At 38.7% G+C, this 25,343-nt stretch overlaps 1 protein-coding gene across 8 annotated transcripts in view; it reads left to right on the forward strand.

Annotated features, from left to right (window-relative positions):
• Positions 1-23,567, forward strand: part of OXR1 (oxidation resistance 1) — a 299,282-nt gene extending 275,715 nt beyond the window's left edge. For 2 of the 8 annotated variants that reach the window (XM_061604956.1, XM_061604964.1), the window contains exons 13-18: positions 9,387-9,467; positions 14,240-14,362; positions 16,391-16,543; positions 18,052-18,147; positions 21,117-21,190; positions 23,276-23,567. In XM_061604956.1, the coding sequence (XP_061460940.1) occupies positions 9,387-9,467; positions 14,240-14,362; positions 16,391-16,543; positions 18,052-18,147; positions 21,117-21,190; positions 23,276-23,411 (663 nt within the window). In that variant the 3' untranslated portion in view covers positions 23,412-23,567. Of the gene's footprint in view, positions 1-1,618; positions 1,742-9,386; positions 9,468-14,239; positions 14,363-16,390; positions 16,544-18,051; positions 18,148-21,116; positions 21,191-23,275 lie in introns of those variants that run through there. The other 6 variants (XM_061604973.1, XM_061604983.1, XM_061604991.1 and 3 more) reach the window with 5 other exon arrangements.
• Positions 23,568-25,343: the final 1,776 nt, after the last annotated feature.

The raw sequence follows: 25,343 nt of genomic DNA on the forward strand, positions 1-25,343 counted from the left end.
TTTTCCATCCAATCTTCATCGACAAAGCTAGCAATATACCTGTCAAGGTGGATGTGCAGAGGAAAAGTCTATATACAGTATTGTAGGACCTGTGGCCTACTAGGAAAAGTCATAATTCTCTCCCTATGAGGAAGAGCTGAGACACTAAATGAATGCATAGTAGACTAGAGAGTTCTTCTGTCCACGTACAAGAGAGTAAAAGGTGGAGAATATGCATATTTTCCACACGGCATGCTGCTGCTGCTCCTGTCATAGCAAATTTATATGAGACTTGTCATTGCACCGTTTCAAATGGATATGAAGAAATTTACTTAAGGAATCAGTAGCAGTGCAAAGGTTTGAGTTTTGTGATGAATGAATCCCTATGTTCACCAGACTATATTTCTTGCACTATCCAGCAAACAGTGTAGGAAGCCCAGGACCAGATGACATTCACTGAGTGTCACTAGACAGTTCCCTGTCTTTTGCCCTAATCATTGTTGTGAGGCTAAAATGCCATTCATCTCCTCAGATGAAGAACAGGGTACATTGTTTAAATAGGGTTTTATGTAAAATTTATGATGCACATATAATTTCTTATATTGGTTCAAATCATGCTTCTGTCCCTTCAATTAGACTTCTTTATAGACTTTGTAGGGATGTGGGAAAGTACACTCACTGCCTATGAGTGTACTCACTGCGTCATGCTTTTTCCAGACTTGTATAGGCATATTATCTTTTTGCTGCCCAATGTTTAGAGCTAGAGCAGTGAGACTTCTTCTGTGAAACTGCTATTTTGTGAAATATATTTGTAGTTCTAAAATACGTTACTATTTGTGTACAAATTGCATGGGGTGTACTCTGTGTGTGTGAGAAAGAGAGAAGTAAAGGGTGTGCATAATATATTATGTATGTGTGTTATTTTACTTCTAGTCTCAGATGCCCAAGGTTTTTTCCCCTTCTCTCTCAAAATTTCACTAATATCTATAGCACTATTATACCCATTTACACCTAAGAAACCGGTGGGTGCAGTTTGTTCCATGACACACAGCACAGTTTCATCCCTGCAACTATATAACCCCTTTTGATACTTTTCAGCTATTCAGTTGTATGGTCTAATGCTTATCAGAGATAAGATGGTTATCAGAGGTAAGATGGCTAGTGTATTTTATGTAATGTGTGTTATTAAAAGCACCTTTTCTTGCAAAAGTGGAGGTGGAAAAGGTTGCTTACAGATTTTTCTCTAAAAAAATTGCACTGCAGATGTAGTTTATTAATATCAGTTAATTGCAACAAATGACAGTTTCATTTAATGTATTTAATTGTTGATTATCACTTTTCTGGAAAGGGTTTTCTTGAAAGATGCAGATAACTTTTGTTTTGACACATTTCTTACTAGATTCTAAAATAGTGTTCTGTCTCTTTAAACTATTCAGCTTTTTAAGCACTTTCGTGCACTGCAACCTCCCTTGAATAAAGAAACCTTTCTGTTGTTTATTTGTTAGGCAAGACACACCCTACTGAGTACATACTATGCACCAATTAGCTTTCTGTCCTGTCAGTCAACTATATGTGGACTAGCAAGTTCTTCTGTCTCCTAGTGAGGCTCTGCTGTGCCTGGAATTGAAAGCAGGTAGAGAGAATACGAGGGGGGAGGGATCCTCATGTAAAGCTAAAATTGCTTTATTCAAGGGAAATGATTCGTTTCTGGTATGGCAAGAAAGGAAGAAGGCATCACTCAGTGAAAAATAAATATATCCTGGTAATTCCTTTGAGAAATTACTTTCATTACTGTTTTACTCGTCATTTTGCTGATGATGCCATGCTAAACAAGCACTAGGTTCTGCCTTTTAATCGTAAGATTATTTGGAGAATTTTAAATTTTTGATAATTTGTTGCCTTACAAAGATCCTGTAATTCTGAACTGTACTGTTTCTACTTAATAGTTGGACTTTCCAACTTGAGCACAATGCTTTAAAGTGATTTGGTTTAAATACAGGATGTAACGATTTGTTATAGGTTTTGAGGGAAATGCTTTCTAGGGAGTTTATTATAGCAACTCCTTTGTTCTTGTGTGTTTTAGTGAAAGTTTGTTAACAAAGCATAGTATTAATCAAAAAATGGTTGAATGGCTTATTTTACATGCTTTTCCAGACGTTAAGTATGAAGTGTGGATATTGTATCACAGGACTTTGTATTGATTCTGAGATTACTCTAGTGTGCAGAAGGTGCACATTATACAAAATTCGTTAGCTTAATTTTATTTGATTTTTGAAAATAATGCATAGGAACCAATTAGTGCCGCTGATGTTATTTAAAAAATTATAATGGAAAAATGGAGGACGATCACTATGTATCTGTAGCAAAGTGTGTTTCCCTGTGTGACAGAAACAGGAAACAAACAACAGCATATGAAATATTTGAGAGGAGAAGTTCTGTGATGACTTTTCTAGTCACGTAGTGCCAATACCATGCATTTCATGTTTTGTAGATATTGTAGGAGTTGAGTTTCTGTGGATCTTCCTGTTACTTGTATAAACAAATTAATCTTTCGGTGGGGAACACATTCCTCCCTACAGTAAGCAACTAATCATTTGAATTGTACTTTATGTCAAATCCTGTATCTTCTCAGTTTGTTATATTGGTATTTTAGGATACGCTGTTGTAGAATCTGAAAATGAGAAAAATAGGATTAGTAAAGGCAATCAAGAAATGATTCTGTGGGTATTCATATATCAGTTTGGACCTTCCCACCTTTGGTTAAATAGGAAAGAAAATGAGCAGAACGTTATTTGGATGTATTTTCAGGCACTCTCATTTGTATTCTATGCTCTGTGTTTAGAGATAGACATGGTATAAAAATAGAAGTGGAAAAGAGTGATGCCATTTCCAAGACTCGCCTCCAGGGAAAAGCTTTGCATGCAAGTGTAGAAGTTATGCTTACACACTTCTATCTTGCTTATACATCACTTTCTGAGGAAGATGTTGCCCTTTACCATACATTTGACACATAATTAAAAGTAAAACTCTCTCAAGTCTTCCATTGCTTACAACAAGCTGAGGCCCATCATCTCATTCTCATTATGGTATAAAACCAGTAATATCTGCCGTGTTACTCCATTTGCTCTATACTGTGTTGCTGAGCATATAAAATGTGAGTAACTGGTTTAACTGCCTCACAGCACTAAAGATGTAAGTTAGCACAATAAAGGGTGAGTTTAAGATTGCTGACTGGAATCCTTTACATTGCTGTTTCTCTAGGTCTGCAGGTAGTAGTGGTAAAGGGCAAAATTACTACATTCAATTCTGAATGTATTTGTTGGGTGTGATGACCTTTGTTATGTTAACCTTTGATACAGATTTGAGATTATTACAGTGCAGCATTGAAGTAGATAACACCAGAACAGAGAAAGTTTAGTTTTTTAAGGCTTTCCTCCCTTCTATAAAGATACCTTACTCTTATTCAAGAGTATTTTTATTCTTTTATTCTGATTCTGACGTTAGCTGTAACAACATTTTAGTGGTGGTGTTTTTAAAATATATGTTGTCTATTTTGAATCAGTTTCTTCTTTCTGTGATCTTTGTTAGCTCAGATTGTTCTCACTGGTTGAGTACATCCCCATTTAACTCCTAGTACTTGAACAAATCTATAAAGCATTCAGCCTGATTGTAGAGATAATTGCAGGTTGGGATGCATGAATTTTCCCCACTACTCACTTTAGAATATTCCCTTCTACCAACGTAAAGCATTAGGTGTGGCCATTTCTAACATGGGTTAAAAGAAAAGTTGATATGCTTTTAATTTCAATTTGGGAACTCTGACTTTACCTGCCATTGTAACTATTTTTCCTAAAGATTAGGTGTGTGACAGCTTAGATCAGGTGTTGCCAGTGTGGCACCTGCATAGTGATGTGAAGGTCCAGAACCACCACCCACCTACCCCAGATTTTTTTTTCCACGGGCTGGGCCTCCACATTTCTACACTTGCAGATACCAGTGTGCCCACCAGTACCTATTGCTCCTGATAATAAAGGTAATAAATATCCCCTCAAAAATCTACAATGCAGAAGATACTTGTTCTTCCCGCTCATTCCTATTTGCACTGTCTTGGTCTCTCCTACACTGAACCCACCCCTCAAACATGTCCAGATTTGATTGGATGCCAGGATTGCACACCCATTCTCCCATCCATTCAGAACAGAGGATAGGTGCACTTGGTAAGTGAGCGTAGTGATGGCTGATATAGGTGCCTTTTTCCAATTGATGGGAGGCATGCCATACATTTTTGTGGTCCTATCTGTTTGTTCTACATAGAAAGGCATTGAAGGCACATAGCATATATGACATTAGGCAGGTGAATGAGCTCCTAATATTTATAGCTGATGAAGTTGGATCCTGTAGTAATCTTGCCTGAATAGATATGGGAATAGTTATCATATGGGTCAGTTGCAGATCTGGTAGTTTTGTGTTGCGTGGCCTGTTGCTACTGATGATTAGTTGTTTTAAGTTTGTAAGAGGATTGAATCATTGTCTAGGGTGGACTGTAGAAAAAATGACGGAACACCATGTCATCTCACCTATAGTTTCCTGCTAAACCATTCCATGTATAGTTTATGATGTACAAGTGTTTACTGGTTTATCAACACTGCTTTATGATCTTAAAATATTTTTAAAAAGCCTTTCTGGGTAAGTCCAAACTCCTGTAATCTAGTCTTACATCCTGTTTCTCACAGTGACCATGCACATGGGCAATAGCCCTCTTCTGCTGTTATCTAGAAACTGGTATTCAGAGGCATATGGCTGCCTCTGATCCTTGCAGGTAGCTCAGATACATCATGACTAGTAGCCATTTAAAGCCTTATCTTCCATAAATTCTGCAACTTTTTATTTTTGTGTATGGCTCATTTTGTGTTTTTTATTTAGCTTCTTAAAAGCTTTATTTAATAATGTATATTTATATGAAATCACATTAATTTTTTTCTGATTATATTATATGTAAACTGCATTCAGTGGAATAAAATTTATAAGTAAATAAAATTGTACAATCCTCTTTTAAACCTGTAAATTGGTGGCCAGCACTACATGTATATGTACATGTATATTTATATAAATTAAATTAAATAAATAAATAAAAAATAAATTTCCCGGTAGCAAATTTCAGTATTCAGCTATGTGCTGTGTGAAAAAGTATTGCGGTTTGTCTTGAACTTCCCATCATTTAGCATCATTGGATGACCCCATGTTCTACTACTATATGTGAAAGACAAAAACCCTTTCTCTCTTCCTTCCTCTAAACAATTCATAATTTTATACATCTCTCTTGTGTGTGCCACCCCAAACCACAAAGCCCAAAATGTTGTAACCTTTTCTTGTAGGGGAGTTGTACCATTCACTCTCATTGTCCTGATTGCCCTTTTCTGCACCTTTTCCAGATCTATGATTCCTTTTTTGAGATGTTTCTAGAACTGTTGTCCATGCACTGGCAACCTCCAGGCTGGATTACTGTAATGTGCTCTATGTGGGGCTGCCCTTGAGGTTGGTCCGGAAGCTGCAGCTAGTGCAAAATGCAGCGGCAAGACTGCTCACTGGAGCAGGGTATCGACAACATGTCACCCGCTGCTGAAGGAATTGCACTGGCTGCCCATTTGCTACCGGGCCAAGTTCAAGGTTCTAGTTTTGGTGTACAAAGCCCTATACAGCTTGGGACCAGGATGCCTGAAAGACCATCTTACCCCTTATATACCCAGTCAGTCACTGCGCTCTGCAGGTGAGGGCCTCCTGCAGATACCATCTTATCAGGAGGTTCGTTCTGCACAATATAGGAAATGGACCTTTAATGTGGCAGCACCTACCCTGTGGAATTCCCTCCCTTTGAACATTAGGCAGGCGCCATCTCTGCTATCTTTTTGGCGCCTTTTGAAGACTTCTTTCAACAAGCCTTTTAGGTTGAGACCTATCCCAGTCTGCGTCTGTGTTAGAATTGCTTAATATGTTTTTTAATAATGTTTTTAATCCTTTTTTAAAGTTGTTTTTTTAAAATATTTCTAACGCTGTTTTGTTTTAATGTACTGTTTTTATGGTGTTTTAAAGTGTTTTGGGTGCTTTGTTTGCCGCCCTGGGCTCCTGCTGGGAGGAAGGGCGGGATACAACTTAAATAAATAAATAAATAAAATAAAATAATAATAATAATTAATAATAATAATAATAATAATAATAATAATAAACTGTACACAGTATTCAAAGTGTGGTCACACCACAGATTTGCATAAAGAATTTGGCAGTACTATTTGCACTCCCTTTCCTAATGATGTCTAGCATGGTATTCATCTTTTTTCACCTTTCCTGATGATGTCTAGCATGGCATTCACCTTTTTTCAAAGCTGCACCACCCTGGGTCAGCACTGTTATTTAGCTATCCTCTGTGACCACAGCATTTGTTTACTGTCTAGTTACTGCCAACTCAGATTCCCTAAGTTTATATATGAAGTTAGGATTTTTCTTTTTGTCTCAAAGTGTGTAACTTTACATTAGTTTACATTGCACGACATTGTATATTGATCTTCATTAGGTATGTCAATAGGCCTGGCTCCAGAAGGCAGGCAGGCTGGGCCCTGGGCAAGGGCCCCTGCAGCCCAAAGGTGCCCCTAAAGGGCCCCTCCCTAGGGTGGGAGAGTAGCATTCCCGTTCTGTGATCCATGGCAGCATCAGGTCCTGCAACCTGATGCTGCCACGGATCATGGAATGGGAGCTCCCAGGCACACACACCCACACAGGCAGTGCAGGCTTCAGGTAGCCTGCGTGCGCACCCCACTTACCTCTCCTGTCAGTGTGCGTGCGTGCCTGCCATCACCCAAGATGGCAGCAGGGGCTTCCCTAAGGGGTTGACGGCCCTGCCACCATCTTGAGTAATGGCAGGCATGTGTGCTATACATGCACATCATACACACTGACACAAGAAATAGGTGGGGTGTGGGGGTAGGTTCATTAGCCCTGCGCTACCTATATCAGGAGAGGGTACTATGGTGCTGTGGGCCCAAGGCAGGCTGGTGCCCAAGGGTCCAGTCATGCCTGGCGCTGGCCCTGTATCTCAAGATAATCGTATATTGGCTTAATAAGCAGAGAGAGGTCAACCTTTTTGACCATGCCCACAGCCTCTTACTCCTCCCTTTGACGTGCAAGCAAATCAGGAAGTCTCTAACTATCGATTCCCAGTTCAGATGAAACAGAAAACTGCGGTTAATTAGAGGTTTCCTGGTTGAATTATGGCTCATGAAAAAGGAAGGAGAAAAGGGGTTCCATGCATGAGCAAAATACTCTTATCTGATGCATAATTTTATTTTGAATACGTTTGTTCTCTACAAGGCCTACATAAGAAGGAAGGTGGCAGCTGTCCCTTTGAAGGTATCAAGTGAAAAGAAGTGGATAGTCACACTTTGGGTAGCCCCATAGTTCCATGCAGGATTAGCTCCACTGAAAAGTTATTTGGTGCTTGACTCACGGAACTACTCTAGTTTGAGATCTCTCTTCGTATTGTTCTGATATAAATTCCTAAGCAACATGCCTGCATAAATCAGGGGTGGGGAATCATTCTCAGCCCAATGGCTGCATTCCCTCTTGGGGAATGTTCCAAGGACTGCATGCCAGTGGTGGGCTGAGCCAGAAGCAAAAGAGGGCAGTAGGCTGCATTCCAGCCACATACACACAAGCTAGAGGCTTGTATCCACAGATACACCCCTCTTTATCCTCTATTCAGGCAAGCAGGAGGCATTATCATAGTTCACGGATACGTTCCAGCCACGTAAAAACACTGGGAGGAGGTTGCAGAGCAGGGCCAGAGAGATGTATGTCCTGGGGAAAGAGTGTGGCCTAGTGAGAGTCATGAGGACCGAATAGAGAGGCCTTGAGGGCTGCATTCAGCCCCTAAGCCTGAGATTCCCCACTTCTGACCGATAGATTACAGTTTCTGGGAGTTCCTAATAGTAGAATGCTTTGATCTTGTGTATTGAATCAAATAAAGCTGTCCTGTTAGAAGTCCCAAAGGACTTCTGACTGTGCAACAGGACTTCCTTCCTCCACATCCCCAATCTGCTCTGGATGCTGGAGGAGTGTCCAGAGCAGATACGGGGGGGGGGCGAGGAGAGGTAGAGAAATCCCTTTGTGCAGGTGGACGTCCTTGTGCTAATGGGATGACTTCATTGGATACAACCCAATATTGGGGGAATATTAATAGCATATATGGCTTCTTGTAGAGAGCCAGTGTAGTGTAGTGGTTAGAGTGTTGGACTACAACCTGGGAGACCAAGGTTCAAATCGCCACACAGCCATGAAATTCACTGGGTGACCTTGGGCCAGTCACTGCCTCTCAGCCTCAGCGGAAGGCAATGGTAAACCACCACTGAATACCACTTACCATGAAAACCATAAGTCGGGATCGACTTGAAGACAGTCCATTTCCATTTTTTTCCCATTTTGTAAATAGAAAAGGGATAGAGTATGTTGAATGTAGAAATTAGATTAGTTTTCCTGTTTTTTTCTGCCTTGAAACTATTTTAAAGATGACTGTTTCTAATTTATTGGAAACTGCTTACACGTACTGCACATGTAATCCATACAAATTTCCATCGTCCAACCCTCAGTATGGGATTTCAGAAACATCTTGAGAGTTGAATTTGGCCAGCAGTCCTACCTCCCCACTGCTGTGTGCAGTGGGATTTACATTGCTGTTAGCTGCTCGAGCATATCCATAGTATTGTGTACTCTGCAACTGCTGTATTTTAACAAACAAGTTGTCTTAAGCTTGCGGAAAGTGCTGGTCAGAATCCACCACTTGGATCCATTCAAAATTTTCAATATGCTGTTCTACAGTTACATAATTGCTTACACTTCTACAGACACACATTTTGTAAACTGCATCTCTTTGTACATTTTCACAATTAATATTAGGCACTTTATTATTTATAATTTATAAATAATAAATATGATATAATTGTGTTCAAAAAAGAATGCAGAACTATTGATAGCACCAAATAAATGTACATGTAATCACCTAATTTATGCCCAACTAAAACCAGGTAATGTTTAAGAAAGGAAATGATTTAGTGATGTGTATGCCAACATACTCTTCTAAAAGTGTGTTCCTCCTGTAAAAATATTATCAGATTTCTGGTACTATTTTGCTGGAAATGTTTACCATTACATATGTGTTCATTCTAAATGTGAAATGTGTCTGTGCATCATATCGCTACAGTTGTAAATGTCTAATTTTACATTTTATTTATGTTTTATTTTGTATGTTGCCCATGTTTTTGTCTGCCCTGCCCAATGTCTCCACATTCTGTCACTTACTTTCTTGCTCTTTATTTTTCTTCAACTATGAATTGGAATTGTCTTCCTGTCTCCATATTCAGGTAGTGTCAGTGGCTGAGTATCACCGCAGGATCGATGCTTTAAATAGTGAAGAACTACGCACACTCTGCAGACGTCTCAAGGTGCTCTCTTAAGTAGTTAACTGGCCATCATCCAGAGGCTAGAACTTCTTTCAGTGTAGTGTCCTTGATCAAGACAAGCCCCATACTTGGGTTTGTCTTGGCTACAACACTACAAGAACCCAGCAGAAAATTCCTTCCTTATGGATGTGCTACCCTGCATAGTGGTATGGCTGAGTGTAATGACAATATCTGTGACAAATGTTTCACTTATAGAGCTTAACCATACTTTTGCAAGTTTCAGTTTTCATGTCAAAATTGTTATGCTTGTAAATTTTGCATGCAAAATATACTAAAATAAAGGGTTTTTTTTTTTTGCATTTTGTTTAAATCCTGGGCAATAGTCTCACGTCAGATGGAGCTGAATAAAAGCTCCCAAAGGCAACGCTGCTTTTAATGTTTGAGAGAACTGTATTCAGACCCTGAATAAGCGCACAGAACATGGCTTGAGAAAGTTCCTTACTGCTCAGAGCAAAATGTTTGCACGATTACTGGTGACTGATGGAACAGTTCCCGACTCAGCTTAGCCAAATCCCTTTTAATAGCCTTGGTATGTTTTCCTCCATCCCACAAAACTGGGACCAGGACTAGTGGCTGTTACAAATTACATGGACTCAAGGGGCTCACAATGGGTGTATAAAGGGACTCTGCATATTCTTGGTTGGGGTAGCTTTCCAAGGATCCCTGGGTTATTCCCTGTGCGCTAATTAAGGGACCACACTGTACACTTGAGCCTTAAAAACCAGCATCCTTTTTCTTGCCATTCCAGATTTGGACAAAAAATAGGTGAAATTTTGAGACAGCAGTTGGAAAGCATGCAAAAACAATGGAAATACTTTTAAACGAAGTGAAAATGGAGCTAAAAAAGACTGTTTTGACTCAGTTCTAGTTATTTCAAACTCAGAGGAATTTTCTGTTTGTCTTTTGAAGCCTTGTTCTCATTGCTGTATTTCTTAGACTGATGAGGACTTTGTATTTCGCAGCTTGGGATGGAAGTTTGAGTTTAATTAAAAGCCTTTCAGAAGAGAATGCAAAGGGCTTGCTTTAGCTCCAGCTGCAAACTGTACTATATTTTGTCAATTAAACCCCTTAAGTTGGTGAAGAATATCCATATTCTTGGCCATAAGCAAAAAAAACTCTAAAAGGAGTTCCCTATCTATGTCTCAGCAAGCATGTACAGGAGACAAGTTTCTCTTATATTTTGCATTTGGCAAAATGGTACTCCTTATCTTGAGTCAAATGAAAAGAACAGGCTGGATGTACATTTTTATTTCCTTTTACTCCACTGTTTTAAGCTTCTTGGGTAAGTCCAGCCTTTCTAAGCCTCTTGTAGTCACTTTTGCATTCTCAGCAGATACATTCCTTTCAACTTTAGCATTGGTATATGTGGAGGATAGCTGTGTACATTATTGCTGAAAGCATATCTTTAAAAGTGCACAAGCATTTTCTAAAGCTTGAAGAAATAAACTGAGTATTACCGAATGAATAATAAATATCTGATCTAGAGCTTGGCTAAGTATTTGGATGTTAAGCCTCTGTAATGCCATTTACTTCAATATAAGTAAATCAATATAAATCCTTATGTTTTAACAACTGAGATATGGACTGAACTGAAAGGGTTTTAAAAATCTTTGTCTGTCTGAGTGAGTAATATTACAATTGACAACATGTGGAAAAAAGTGCTTCCATTGCTCTGCTAAGTGTGCTTACCAAAATAGCTAATGTTTCAAGTGGTGGCTTATTGACCTTTTTGTGCTGCCCAAGTGTGTGTGTATACACACACACACACATATATATACATATTCTCTCTCTCTCTCTCTCTCTGCTAAATATATTCAGTAGGTGAAATGTTCCATAAGAGTGCTTATCATATCTGTGCATATCATTAACTAGGAGTAAAAGATAAAATGGGAGAACCATTTCACCACATTTCTTTCAGAAAAAAATGTTAGTTGAGTGATCAGTAAAGTACCTGCTTATCAATAGCATATGAATTGTTTGCTGGGAATTGTGTTTATTTTTCAGAAATCAGTAGTCTTAGTTCAAGATTAGACCAGTAGATAAACTTGTTTTTTATGTAATAGCTAAAAGTATATAAATAGCACTTGTCACTAGAGAATACAAAGGAAGCTAAATGAATGTTTGGTACATTTTATAGTTTCTCTCTCAAAGGAGTAATTGTTGCCCAGGCAAAACAGGTGGCATTCCTTAAACACGATTAAGGGACAGGAAACACGGTTAAGGGACTGCAAATTCCTCCCTCCCTTAATTGCAGTGAAATGTTTTTGTCAGCAGCAGCATAACTGGTTATGTTTTGAAATCTACTTTAGCAAATCCTAGTGAAAGAACCCCTGGTTGTTCGCTTAACCATATTTAATGCTACTGCTGAAAAAACACTTAATTGTGTGCACATGGCCTGGGTGGTGGTGATGTGTGAAGTAGAAACTAAAGGACTGTAAAACTGGAAATAGAGTACACAGTCTTCCATCTGCATTCAATCTTTTAAGAGTGGTTAACAGTGAGTTTGCACTGACTGTTGATGTACAGATTAGCATTTTAGTTAGGCTTTTGAGGTACTGTGTCTTAATATAATCTTCGGTAGCTTGCAGCTAAGTCGTATGCTTCAATTCCTTTTTGTTTTGTGTATTACTATGTAGCAGAAGAAATGGGAAAACTTTTACACGGGATAGATATTTAACATTTTCACTCTCTCCTCGCTGATCACAAACTGTGTCCAAGAACAAACTGTGGTTAACAAAGAAGTACAGCTCATGGTTAACGAGGAGAGAGCTTAACCATGACCTGGGTTTGGAGGGCATGCTAAGTCAAACCTTGGCTTAGCTCAGCATGGTGCAGGAGGGAAAAAAACACTGGGGAGCAGCAAAGCAGCTTTGAACTCCTCTGCCATAGTTTACAGTCTGGTAAGCTGTAGTTTGCCTTACCATGTCATGCATACCAAGCCAATATACGACATCAGACATAGTTCTTGCTGACCACCTCTCTCAGTAGCTTTTATTTCATGTGTAGTATAAGAGCAAGTGTTAAATGACTGATTGTTTGCAAAAGTGCAAGCAGAAGCAAAGATGGATGCAGCACAGGATTAAAGAGGAAAATGAAATAGGGAGGGCAACATAGATACAATAAAAAGAGCACAAGAAAGGTATGACAACTCTGCCACTTAAATAATTAACTTCAGCCATACAATGGTCTTTGCAGAATATATTTTGATACAATTGTAATGATGTGATCACAAATGTTGTGATTAATGATAGCTTTAAAATTTGCAGTACAGACCATCCCTTTAAGACTGCAGTCCTATGCTCATTTACCTGGGAATAAGTTCCTTGAACTTGGTAGGACTTGCTTTTTAACTAGGCATTAATAGAATCAGGCTATTTGTGTAGTAAAGAATCTCTCCTATGTGTTTGCTCTTTCTCTTTGTCTTGAGAAGGCTTATTTGCAGTGTTTTAATACCCTCTTTTCAAAAGGTGGTCATATTGTTTCAGTAGATAATTTTGCTAAAATACATATAGACTTACCCAGTTCTACAGAACCTCTCATTTTGCTAGTCACCAGAAAGCAATTGTGTCAGCTTAAAAGATTGTTTTGTAAATGGCATCAAGAATGTATTTGTGAGAGGGGGTTGTTATTTGCATCAGAAATTACTTGTGCACAGCACTGATTGGCTGATAATGCTTCCCAAGTAGCTTTTAAACTTTTAAAAACAGTGACAAACATTATTAATTTATTATTTATTAATAGTTTGTTAGTCGCTTTTTTCCAAAAATAGGACTCAAAGTGACGTACAAAAAGGAAAACAAAAACACACTGCATATGAAATAACTTACAGCAAGTCAAACAATGGCAAAAACAATTTCAAGCGAAACAATACAACAATAATAGACAAAATGCTGTGCTTTAAAAAAGAAAAAGAAAGCAGACAGCCCAACTGAAGCATTGCAGGGATTGGAAAAAGAGATGTATTTATCAGCATTTGAATAGCTGTTGAGTACATTTATCATTTGCATTGCAAAGGTGGAAAGAAGTTGCTTGCTACTTTGGGTAGGGGATGAAATGTAATGTGACTCCTGTTTAGGTGTAAGTTTTCTATGCAACCTTTACATGTAAAAACAACTCAAGGAGTACTGTTTCTGATATTTTTATTATGTCTTAACTAGAAAAATATTTTATTGGTCCTATTTTTTTCCTTTTTTAAGAGCAAAGCTAAACTTGATGGTAGGAGACCTGTATGTGTAAACTTGGATTTTCTTGAATCCTAGAAAGGTTGAGAATGGGAAGGTCCAATTTTAAATAGCAAATTAGGTTCATAAACTTATTTCCCCAAAGTCTTATCTCCCAATCTGATTTTTCTCCTAGCTGTGCTAGTATGGACCTTCACCTCTCTCCTTGTGGGATTGAACCAGACTTAAACACAGTAATCTCTTGCCATATGTCTAATTCGGCCCTATGCCATGCAAGTTGGAAACATTATGCAAGTTCCCTTGTAGGTAAAAACTTCAAATATTACACGAGTGATGTAATGAGAAAAGGAGCCAGAAGCTATTTTAATGTGTCATTCAATGTATTATATATTGGGAGGCTGTGGCTATCTTACAGTAGGAAACAGTGCAGCTGTAAAGCAGAGAGTGCAGTTGGAATTGCACGGGGTGTGGTGGTATTAGCTAGATACATGTAGCTTTTACAAGTTTTTGCTGTTTTTCAGATATGTTGCACGGCATTTTGAGTGCTAATTTAATTTTTCTTCCTCTCTGCAGATCACTACAAGGGAAGATACACATTCAACACCAGGAACAGTCAAGACGGAACTGGAGCCTGAGGCATTTCGTCCAAATCTTAATGATCCCAGTGAATTGCTACAACTGGAACAAATTGAAAAGGTATGATGTTCATCAAAGTGATATAGCTTTGGCATTTTGTTTAACTTTGCTGTAGAAAACAGAATCGTCGCAGTAAATTATGCACTTCTTCCTGAAGTTGCTGGTATGAGAATGTTACCAAAAAGCAGTTAAGCATAAAAAGAGAAATTTGTTCATATGATTGTTTTATGAAGTAGTACACCCTGGCTCCAAAATGCTTCTGGAAAGTTCAAATCCAGTTGAGGTAGTTCCAGTCTTCTGTTCATATTTGTTATGCTTCTAACTGTATATTATCTTATATGGATAATGCACATAGCAGTAAAGTGTATGGCCTGTATCCAGTTGGTAATCCAGCAGGAGGTATCTGCTAATGGAGGAGGAGGGGAAGCTGCTAGCCATGATGGCTGTCTGTTACCTCCAGTATCGGAGGTGATACCCCTCTAAATGCAGTTGCTGGGGAGCACAGGTGAAAAGAGTGCTGGTGAACTTGTGTCCTGCCTGCATGCTTTCCGTAGGCATCTGGGAGAACAGGCTGCTGGATTAGATGAGCCTTTGCTCTTAATCTTTGTCAATTTCCTCAGTGCTGTCTGTCCCCCAATCTGTTCTGGATGATTCCCCAACCCTTCAGATTTGAGGGGGGATTGCAGGGGGGGGGAGGAATCGGAAAAATTGCCACCCCTACTCCTCCCTTAGCGAACGTCTTCTCTGGAGCAACTGCTAGGAGGACCAACTAGATTCCACCCACACAAGAATTATCTCAACTTGTGTGGCCAGGGCATTGTTTGTTACTAATTTTCTCCCTCTTTGCAGATTGCTACTATTAGCTTCTTACCTACATATATACATATGATTTGTATCTGTGCCCAGAATTAGCAGCAAGAGAAACTGTTGTGTTTGCATGTTGTTAGACATCTAAATTCAGTGTTAGGATTAGTTTTAATTCTCCTGTGCATCTAGTCTTAATTTCGTACTGGGGTATAAATTGGGATATATACACCATATTTTTATAAATATATATTCTATGTTGCCATCCCAAGAGCCCAGCATTATTTCATGGAGGTATAAAGACATGAGTATATTTGTCTTAAAATATAATCCCCCTTTTAAAATTCCTTTTCATTTTACAATAGCTCTGTAGTGCCACCATTGCTTTTTGTTCAAGTATAAAGCAAGGATCTAAAAAGAGTGGGTAACATTCACTGATTCAGCCTGCCATGCAAATTTGCCTATGTATCAATTCTTTTTAACAATGGATACATTTTGTAAATTTGGGAGTTTAATCCGATTAGGCTTGGACACATATCCTTCACAGAGTTCTGGCCAATCCTAAATGGATTCATATTTGTTTTTTTGCTTAACTTAGAGAGGTGGAGTAGAGCTCAAGAGCTTCAGTGTGTGATAGGGGTTCTCAGAATTTGGACTTATGTGGACGATATCAAGCCTGGACCTTCAGGAGTCATGGGGAATGTACTTGCCAGGGAACTACATGATGCTGGGTACCATGCGGCCGTGTCCCACCATTTACAACATTGCTAGATCTGCAAGTAAAGGAAAAAGAAAGATGAAGTATTGATCTCCACCTCGGTTTGAAATCTGTATTATTTTACAAATATCTGTACAACATTCAACACAATTTAGGTCTCTTGAATTGTTTCTGATGTGGACTGGATGAGTTTGTCCTTCATACTGTACTAGAACCTAATACTCCAATCCTAAATGCTTTTATTTGAAAGTAAATCCTAATGACTTCACTAGAATTTAAGCCCAAGTATGTAAAAACCTACACTTACTTAAATAAACTTACTTAAGCCCAAGTAAGTTTAAAGACACAGCATATCCATTTTTTGTTGTTGTTCTTTTGAAATTAAATATTAGCACTCTTTGGTGCAAAGCAGTTATAGCATTTGGTAGTAACATAATGGATTTCAGAAGTCCAAGGAAGGAACACAGGTCTTATTTTTATATGTGTGTGAATAGTCTCATCCAAAACCTTTAAAAGTCTTAATTAATCCAGTGTATTCAATATGCATGGATCTGTGTTTTCATTAGCTCACAAAACATCTTCCACCACGAACTATTGGGTATCCATGGACCCTTGTCTACAGTACTGCAAAGCATGGCATGAGCTTGAAGACCCTATATAGAACCATGATGGGGCTGGACACACCAGTACTAATGGTTATCAAAGACAGTGATGGACAGGTATAAATATAATGACCACTACTCTTTTCTTACCTCCCCCCACCCCTAACAAATTCCAGAATTTTAGACCTCTTAACTTAGCCATGTTTTAGCATGGCTACATGTTATATTCTCACAAGAGAGGAACAAACAGCCAGTAGACAAGATTGTTTCTTTGCTTATCTTTAATGAACAAGGCTGGAGAAAGGTAATCAGAAGTGCCTGATTATATGTGTGTTTAGACTTTCTAGTCTCTTTTGCCATTCTCTGGAGGAACTTTAGAATTCTCTCAACAGGCAGAGGCTGGCTTACATATGGCTATTCTTGACATGATGAATACAACATTTATCCAGGTTCTTGATTTGGGGATCTGCGTGCTCAAGAGCCCTGTGGCACTTTAAAGGTTGGCAAATTTGTGCTGGATGAAGTAATGTCTTGTCTATGAAAACACTGAGGCATCAAGATATTCATAGTCAAGAGCCAATTTTATCACAGCATATGCCACACTAAATTTGTCAGTCTTCAAGGTGCTAAGCACAGAGCCCAAAACTTTAAGGCAAGGGTGTATATTGTATCCATGTGGTGATTTTTAATAGCCATTTGCAGCAGGACAACAAAACTAACACTAGGGATGTCCTAATTTGGAAATAGGAATCTCCTCAAATATGAGGTGAATATTAAGATGTAAAATCACTTCCCACCTCCAGTTTCAATCCAAATGGGAATACACAAAGGTGGACTATGATTGCTGCTTCTGTGTTCCTTCATTCCCCCAAGAAGAACTATACAAGACCATGGGATATAGCACCTCAAGAGTTGCACTGTGATTATGGTGCTGCGTTTTGGCAACTGCACATTTCTTGCTCTAAGACAAGAATAAAGCTGTATGACTTGTACTGTCAGAGAATAGGAAGGCAGAGGTAGTGGGGTGGAGGAGGAAGGGTGGAGCTCAGTTGAGCAGAACAGTGACTGGGCAAGATATAGTGATTTCAGGAAGCTGCTTTGCTTGTATGAGTGAGGCACACTGAATCAGCATACCTGCCAAAAGCAAGCTAATTTAGCTGGGTGATTCTGTTCTGAGAACTGTTGTCCCAACTTGGCTAGCAGGAACAACACAGACATTTGTGATGGCAGTCAGTCACTCTTATTCCAAAATTTTGCACCAAGAAATACCTCCTCTTTCAGGTATTTCCTGTGTTGATACTCTGGTTGCTGAACAAGCTGCTATCTGGAAGTACCTTGATTATAGTCTCCCTTCCCAGGAAAATAGTTCCATTAAATACTTTATTGAAGATAATAAATATTATTAGCTCAGCATTGTTTCTTCCCTAAAAATGTCACCTTGTGTCTTTATCATAAAGGAAAAGGTAGAAGTAAATTCCATTAAATTGAATTGAAATTGTTGGGGGTTTATAATTTAAACTGGTCTTTAAGGAAGGCTGTTTCAGAGTTCCAGTTATGCTGTGCACACATATATTAAAGACAGAAATCTCATGAACACCAGATCATTTGTATTATTCTTTTTCTAGATCTTTGGTGCACTAGCTTCTGAACCTTTTAAAGTGAGTGATGGTTTTTATGGCACTGGAGAAACCTTTCTTTTTACTTTTTGTCCAGAGTTTGAGGTAAGGACTTAAAAGGGTGATTGATGCAAAATGGCATAATGATTACTTGTGATTTTAATGGTTTTAAATTTATGGTCAACATAAAACATAAAAGCCCACCTAACAGGAGGGCCAAACAAGAGATGGATTGATTCCGTAAAGGAAGCCACAGACCTGAACTTACAAGATCTGAACAGGGTGGTTCACGACAGATGCTGTTGGAGATCACTGATTCATAGGGTCATCATACGTTAGAGTCAACTTGAAGGCACATACAACAAGAGAATATATAGAGTTAAGTTTTAGACAGTGAAGACTATCTTTTTATAACTTTCCCTGTTTGTAATTTTAATTAGTGTTTTCTTCTATTTGCCCGTAGGCTTAGTTCTAATAAGGCTTCTTAAAAAAATTACACTAAGAAGGAATATTAATGAAACCATAAAATGATTATGAGTGGTGTCCTTTTTAGAATAAGATGAACTGCACTATTAGTATTTTCTAATAATGATAAGCTTAGGTTAATGTCTTTAAACCCCTGAATAACTGAGAACCTAGTGAAATTAAAGGATCACTGTCATCAATATACCTTAAGATCTAGTTCAGAATGCCTGCTTCAGTGAGCACATGTAATAGGGCCATCTCAGCAGTGACTCCTCAATTATGGAATGCAATTCCTGTAGAGATTAGGCAGGTCCCATCTCTTGTTTTAAGAAGGCTCTAAAAATTTCCTCTTATTCCAAAATTGTTGATTTGGGAGGAGGGTGTTAAATGAGGGCTCTTAATGCTGCCTTAATATCCCATGCAAGTAAAGTAATGCCCAACATTCTACAACAAAGGCTGTTACCATATATGGAGTGAGAAATGCCAGATGTCCAACTGGACTTAGAAAGGGAAGAGGCACCAGAGATCATATTGCAAACATATGTTGGATAATGGAACGGACCAAGGAATTTCAGAAGAAAATCACCCTATGCTTTACAGATTACAGCAAAGCCTTTGACTGTGTAGATCATGAAAAACTATGGAATACTTTAAAAGAAATGGGGGTGCCACAGCATCTGATTGTCCTGATGCGCAACCTATACTCTGGACAAGAGGCTACTGTAAGGACAGAATATGGAGAAACTGACTGGTTCCCCATCGGAAAGGGTGTGAGACAGGGGTGTATTTTATCACCCTATTTATTTAATCTATACGCAGAACATATCATACGGAAAGCAGGATTGGACCAAGATGAAGGTGGTGTGAAAATTGGAGGGAGAAATATTAATAATTTAAGATATGCAGACGATACCATACTACTAGCAGAAACCGGTAATTTGAAATGAATGCTGATGAAAGTTCAAGAGGAAAGCACAAAAGCAAGACTACAGCTGAACGTCAAGAAGACTAAAGTAATGACAACAGAAGATTTATGCAACTTTAAAGTTGACAGTGAGGACATTGAACTTGTCAAGGATTATCAGTACCTTGGCACAGTCATTAACCAAAATGGAGACAATAGTCAAGAAATCAGAAGAAGGCTAGGACTGGGGAGGGCAGCTGTGAGAGAACTAGAAAAGGTCCTCAAATGCAAAGATGTCTCACTGAACACTAAAGTCATGATCATTCAGAGCATGGTATTCCCAATCTCTATGTATGGATGTGAAAACTTGACAATGAAAAAAGTGGATAAGAGAAAAATCAACTCATTTGAAATGTGGTATTGGAGGAGAGCTTTGTGGATACCATGGACTGCGAAAAAGCCAAATAATTGGGTGTTAGAACAAATTAAAGCAGAACTATCACTAGAAGCTAAAATGATGAAACGGAGGTTATCCTATTTTGGAGACATCATGAGAAGACCTGATTCACTAGAAAAGACAATAATGCTGGGGAAAACAGCAGGGAGTAGAAAAAGAGGAAGGCCAAACAAGAGATGGATTGATTTCATAAAGGAAGCCACAGACCTGAACTTACAAGATCTGAATGGGGTGGTTCATGACAGATGCTGTTGAAGATCAATGATTCATAGGGTCGCCATAAGTCGTAGTTGACTTGAAGGCACATAACAACAACAATGCTGAAGTATAACTAAGTTATTTTATGCTAGTGATTTTGAAATGAAAATGACATGGACTGCCTTCAAGTCAATCCTGACTTATGGCAACCCTATGAATAGGGATTTCATGGTAAGCGGTATTCAGAGGGGGTTTACCACTGCCTCCCTCTGAGGCTAGTCCTCCCCAGCTGGCTAGGGCCTGCTCAGCTTGCCACAGCTGCACAAGCCAGCCCCATCCTTGTCCGCAACTACCTGCTGGGGGACAACTGGGCTCCTTGGGACTGTGGAGCTTGGCCACAGGTGGCAGGGCATGTAACCCCTGAGCCACTCACTGCGGGGGTGATCTTTAGCTGGCCTTTTACACTCAGGAGACATGAGCGGGGATTTGAACTCACAGACTCTGGACTTGCAGCCAGGCTCTCCTCCCCACTGTGCTATACCAGAAGGTGGTTCAGTGTGTGTGTTAAAAGGTTGTATGTATTGGATTTATATTTTTAAAAATTGTAATCCACTTTAGAGAATTTCCTCAAAAAATGAAGTAGCAATATGTTAACTAATTGCTGAGTTATGATGGCTATGTAGCCATTGGGGCTACTGAGAAACAGGAGAAAGGTATCAACATACTTGAGGGAAACCCCAAAGTTTGCCGAAATGGGGGAAAGCACCTAACGGGGGAGGGGGAACCCAGTGAGGACTAAACATTGGTCAATGGCCACAGAATGCCAAATTTTGTTATCTCCTTGAGGAAGGGGGGGAGAGATAGAAACTTGGGGTGGGCATGGCTGGCTGGAACACTGAACAGAGCATTCCATGCCACAGCATTTTGTTGTAGGCCCTGCTTATAAACGATGACTCCTAGTCTTCTCTGAAACAGAAGCCAATGATTTTGATTCACTTCACATGTTTTTTTCACATAATCACTGTGTCTGTTGGATTTTTTTTATAATAGACCTTCAAGTGGACTGGAGACAACATGTTCTTTATAAAAGGTGACATGGATGCCCTAGCTTTTGGTGGTGGAGGGTGAGTAATGAATTTCTTTTCTCACTAAGAATTTACTTTTATGGTGCAGTATGTATATGTGTGTACTTCAGATGCCAAAATGGTATGCTGTTAGCTATATTTAATTTGGTAGCTATTATACTTGAATGAATTATACAGTCCTTTTTTAAAAAAAATATACAGTCCTTATTATAAATACAACATTGTTTTATATAGATCCACTTTGAAGTGGTCTTCTCTAGAAACTGTACTGTTTTCCTTTTTGCTCTGTTTTCAAATGTCTTGTGCACCCACAGCTTTTACTTCTTGATAACCTTTACACTTAATGTTTGTGAATACTTTTTTTTTTGACAGACCTAAGAATTCATCTCCACCAGAGGGTGTGTCTCTAAGGCATGGATAGGAGATCTGGTGCTCTCCAGATGTTGTTGTGCTACAAACCCCCTGACCATTGGCCATGCTGTTTGGTGCTAATGGAAAATGGAATCCAAGCATCTGGAAGGCCACCAGCTTCCCATCCCTGGTATAAGGCAGCCTTCCTAAATCTGGTGCCCTCCGAATGTTTTAAACTACAGCTCCAACAGCTGTTGTTTGGCAGTTATGGGAGTTGTAGTACAAAACATCTGGAGGGCACCAGGGTAGAGAATGCTGCTCTACGGCATAATAATTGTCAAAGGAACGCCATATGCGTTCACATATTTCTAGTTAAACCTTTTTTAAAAGACAGTTCTCTCTCCTTTAAATTCAACTCATCTTAAGGTTTCCATGGGACTCTCCTCCCCAAATTTCCAGGCAGTTTGCCAAGTGGTAATCTACAACAGCATGTATGTTGACCACTTGGTAAGTTAGACATCAGTACTGTCCCGCCTGGGAATGATAATGCACTCATCTGCACTTGATCAAACATCCAGTGAATCAGGATAGTGGTCATTTTTCTCCTTACCAAGGAGCTTACCAAGTAGTTACACTTACATCATGGTAACTTGCCACTTTGTGAATAACCATCTGTATTCACCCTGGATTTGTGTTTCAGGTTTTCTGTCCCCACCATTTTGGTGAAGGCCCTGAGCTCAGAGGCTCACATGCTCCGACCACCACCACTGTGGGACAGAGTGAATGACTGATTTTTCAGTTGTTTTGAACATAATCTCTCAATACCTTGGCAGATTAGTTCTTTCCAAATAATTTGGGTCACATTTCTTTCATTTTTTATTATTATTTTAAAGGGAGCAGAGTAAGAGAAATGCAGAGGCTTTTCCTGGGGAGAATCCAGCAGAAATTATAATGTACAAAGGAGGTCTCTTCTGTATTTCTACATCACTCTTGTTCCTTGTGTCCTTTAGGAGCCATGAAAGTCTTGATTTTTCTCATTATTATTGCCCCCTCCTTTAGATGTAGTGCAGTGTAGTGTATACATAATGGTTAGCAGACTAAGCTATGAATTGAGATCTGCCCATTTCATACTCTTGCCTAAGGTGAACCACTATTGCCTTAACTTCATCCCTCCACTCCAGTACAACACAGGAGAGAAGAATATTGATCCGCTTTACAGTATTGTTCTCAAGATTGACAGAAAGATTATGTGTGCACTTTGAACACTCGAAAGGGCTATATAAATGCCAGCTGTTATTTGCATATTAATACTGATATGCTCATCCATCTTTATACAAGCTCCCAAGTTTGCTTTTAAAGTCCCTGACTGCTCCTGTCAAATCCTCTAAACCTTTCCCTCAGATATTTAATTGCTGGCTGAACATGAGAAACTCCAAACTCATATGTTAAACTTAGATTAAAAATGTCTTAGTAAGGGACTGTGTTGCATTTCTGTTCTGCGCAATATGTCCAGCACTCTGCGGGAGCCAAACTTATGTAGTGTGGGTAACTAAACTGTCAAAATATTAATGCTACCTGCTTTGTCTCCATTCACCCTTTAGTTAAAATGGATGGAAAAATATTTATGGCAAGGAAAGAATTCCTAACAAAAGATACTGGGATGGGGATGAAATGGGATGTGCCTATTTTTCTCTAGTTCTATGTATACTTTTATGAATGTAAGGGGGATGGCTTCTTAACATGTGGGGAAATAATGCTTTTTTCATCTTCCAGGGGTGAATTTGCTCTGTGGCTTGATGGTGATCTCTACCACGGAAGAAGTCATTCTTGTAAAACATTTGGGAATTGCACTCTTTCTAAGAAAGAAGACTTCATTATTCAAGACATTGAAATTTGGGGCTTTGAATAAATGTAAACTGCTACTACAAAAGGTTGTCCCAAACCTGACATTGATCAATGCAGCTGAAAAAGCCCTTGAAGCAATATAATACAGCAATGCCTTTCAAAATTCATTGCATGGCCATCTAAATATATTTACATAAAACATTGTTTAAATTCTTTTTAACCAGCCTGTTATACTTTTGAAAGTTGTAGCTCTCATAAGTGATTATTTTACTTTATTGGGAAGGTAGGTCTCAGTTGTCATGTGGCTAGCCACCACTCTTGTTTCTTCCATCCCCACTGCTCTAAAACTCGCTTATACTTCCTTTTAGGCTCTTTCATTGAGACAACATTTAATTACACAAACTGTAGCGAAGCATGTTCCTATTGGCCTAAATAAGAGAGAAATGGATGAGTTGTGAATTTATTGGCAGTGATAAGTCCGGGTCATTTTTTTTTACCAGTCAGATGATGCCACTTATTACACAAAGTATTCATCCACATTCAATAGTGCCACTTCCTTTCGTACGTCGAGAATGTTGGGGTTTTTTGCAGTCCAAATGTAACTGCCCAATTGACTGTATTGAAGCATTTTGCACAAGCTGTTAATGATCTGCAGGCTTGGGACAAATGTTGAGCAAGGATTGAGCTACATGGTCAGCATATACAATAGCAATGGGCAGTTGGGCAAAGTGAGCATATTGCAGTGGAGAATTCATAGCTATAGCAGGGCATTATATGTTCTAAGACTATGAAACAGATGCATTTTTTCCAAACAACATAAAGTGTCAGTTATATAATATATATATCTACTGTTTTATAGTTCTTCTGTTGTAGCTTTGTAGCATATCATCTCCCAAGAATTGCTCCAGTCCAAAAGAGAAAAAAATATAGGTGTGGTGTTCTCTCTTTTTTTTCTTTTGAGTGGATCTATGTCGTGAACTGCAGTTAGCACCAGCTCTGATTCAATGAGGTAATGTACTCTAGATAGACATCGTAACCCAGTAGACTTGTAATATGCAAACTTGCTGTTCTGTGACCTCAAGATAAAAAACAAGACAGGCTGTAATACAGTTAATCGGTAGCTCTTGTCCACTTTTGTAGGAAAACTGAAAAGCCATTGTGGCAATAATTGCTCAACAACAATTTGTTTCAAAGCTTATATTCTATGTTTATGCAAAAACAAAAATTTAAAAAATGCTGTTAAGTGTGACAGTGAATGATTTTGTGCTGAAATTTCAGCTATTCCAGAAGAACATTGTATATATTTCCTTGTAAATTAATGTTTAAAAGTAGTTTTTGTTATTTTTGAGAGAGAAAGTGTTGATTGACGGGTTGCTTCTAGCACTTTAAATTATTCTAGAAATGGAATAAAAAGCCAAATGGTTTGGCTTAAATCATTAGCTGTAGTTGTATAGTATGTTGCTAATATCAAGTTCTTTCAGAAGTTCAAACACTTATCAGAAGAATGTTTACTGCTGTGGTAACAGGAAAGGGGAAGTTCTGTCTCTATAATATGCTCATGCTTAATATGGCTAAACATGCAGGGCGTTGTTTTCTGTCTCAATGTATAGGTCTTTACTCCTGTTAGAACATAGTAGAGTATACGTAGATTAAATGTTTACAAACAAAAGGAACTGTAAATAAATTAAAATTGTTTTTTTCCCCTTTGGTCTTCCACAGCAGTATTATTGTCTTTGTGGGTTTAAGACTAACTATGAACAATCCTGTAATGGATTTTAAGTACTATAAAGACATAGTGATATATAGCAAATAAATCTAAATACATGTAACATTAAACTTGAGTCGGAGTTTATTTAGACACACATTTACTGAAAGAGGGAATCGTTCCTTCTATTTCTGTTGGTCAAAGTGTGAGTGCCAAGATGGAGGTTTCAGCAAGCTTGGGGGAATCCCAAGGTTTGCAGAAGTATAGAAAAATATGGGGGAGGAGAACCAA

The sequence above is a fragment of the Rhineura floridana genome, chromosome 1 (assembly GCF_030035675.1).
Source record: "Rhineura floridana isolate rRhiFlo1 chromosome 1, rRhiFlo1.hap2, whole genome shotgun sequence".
NCBI lineage: Eukaryota > Metazoa > Chordata > Lepidosauria > Squamata > Rhineuridae > Rhineura > Rhineura floridana.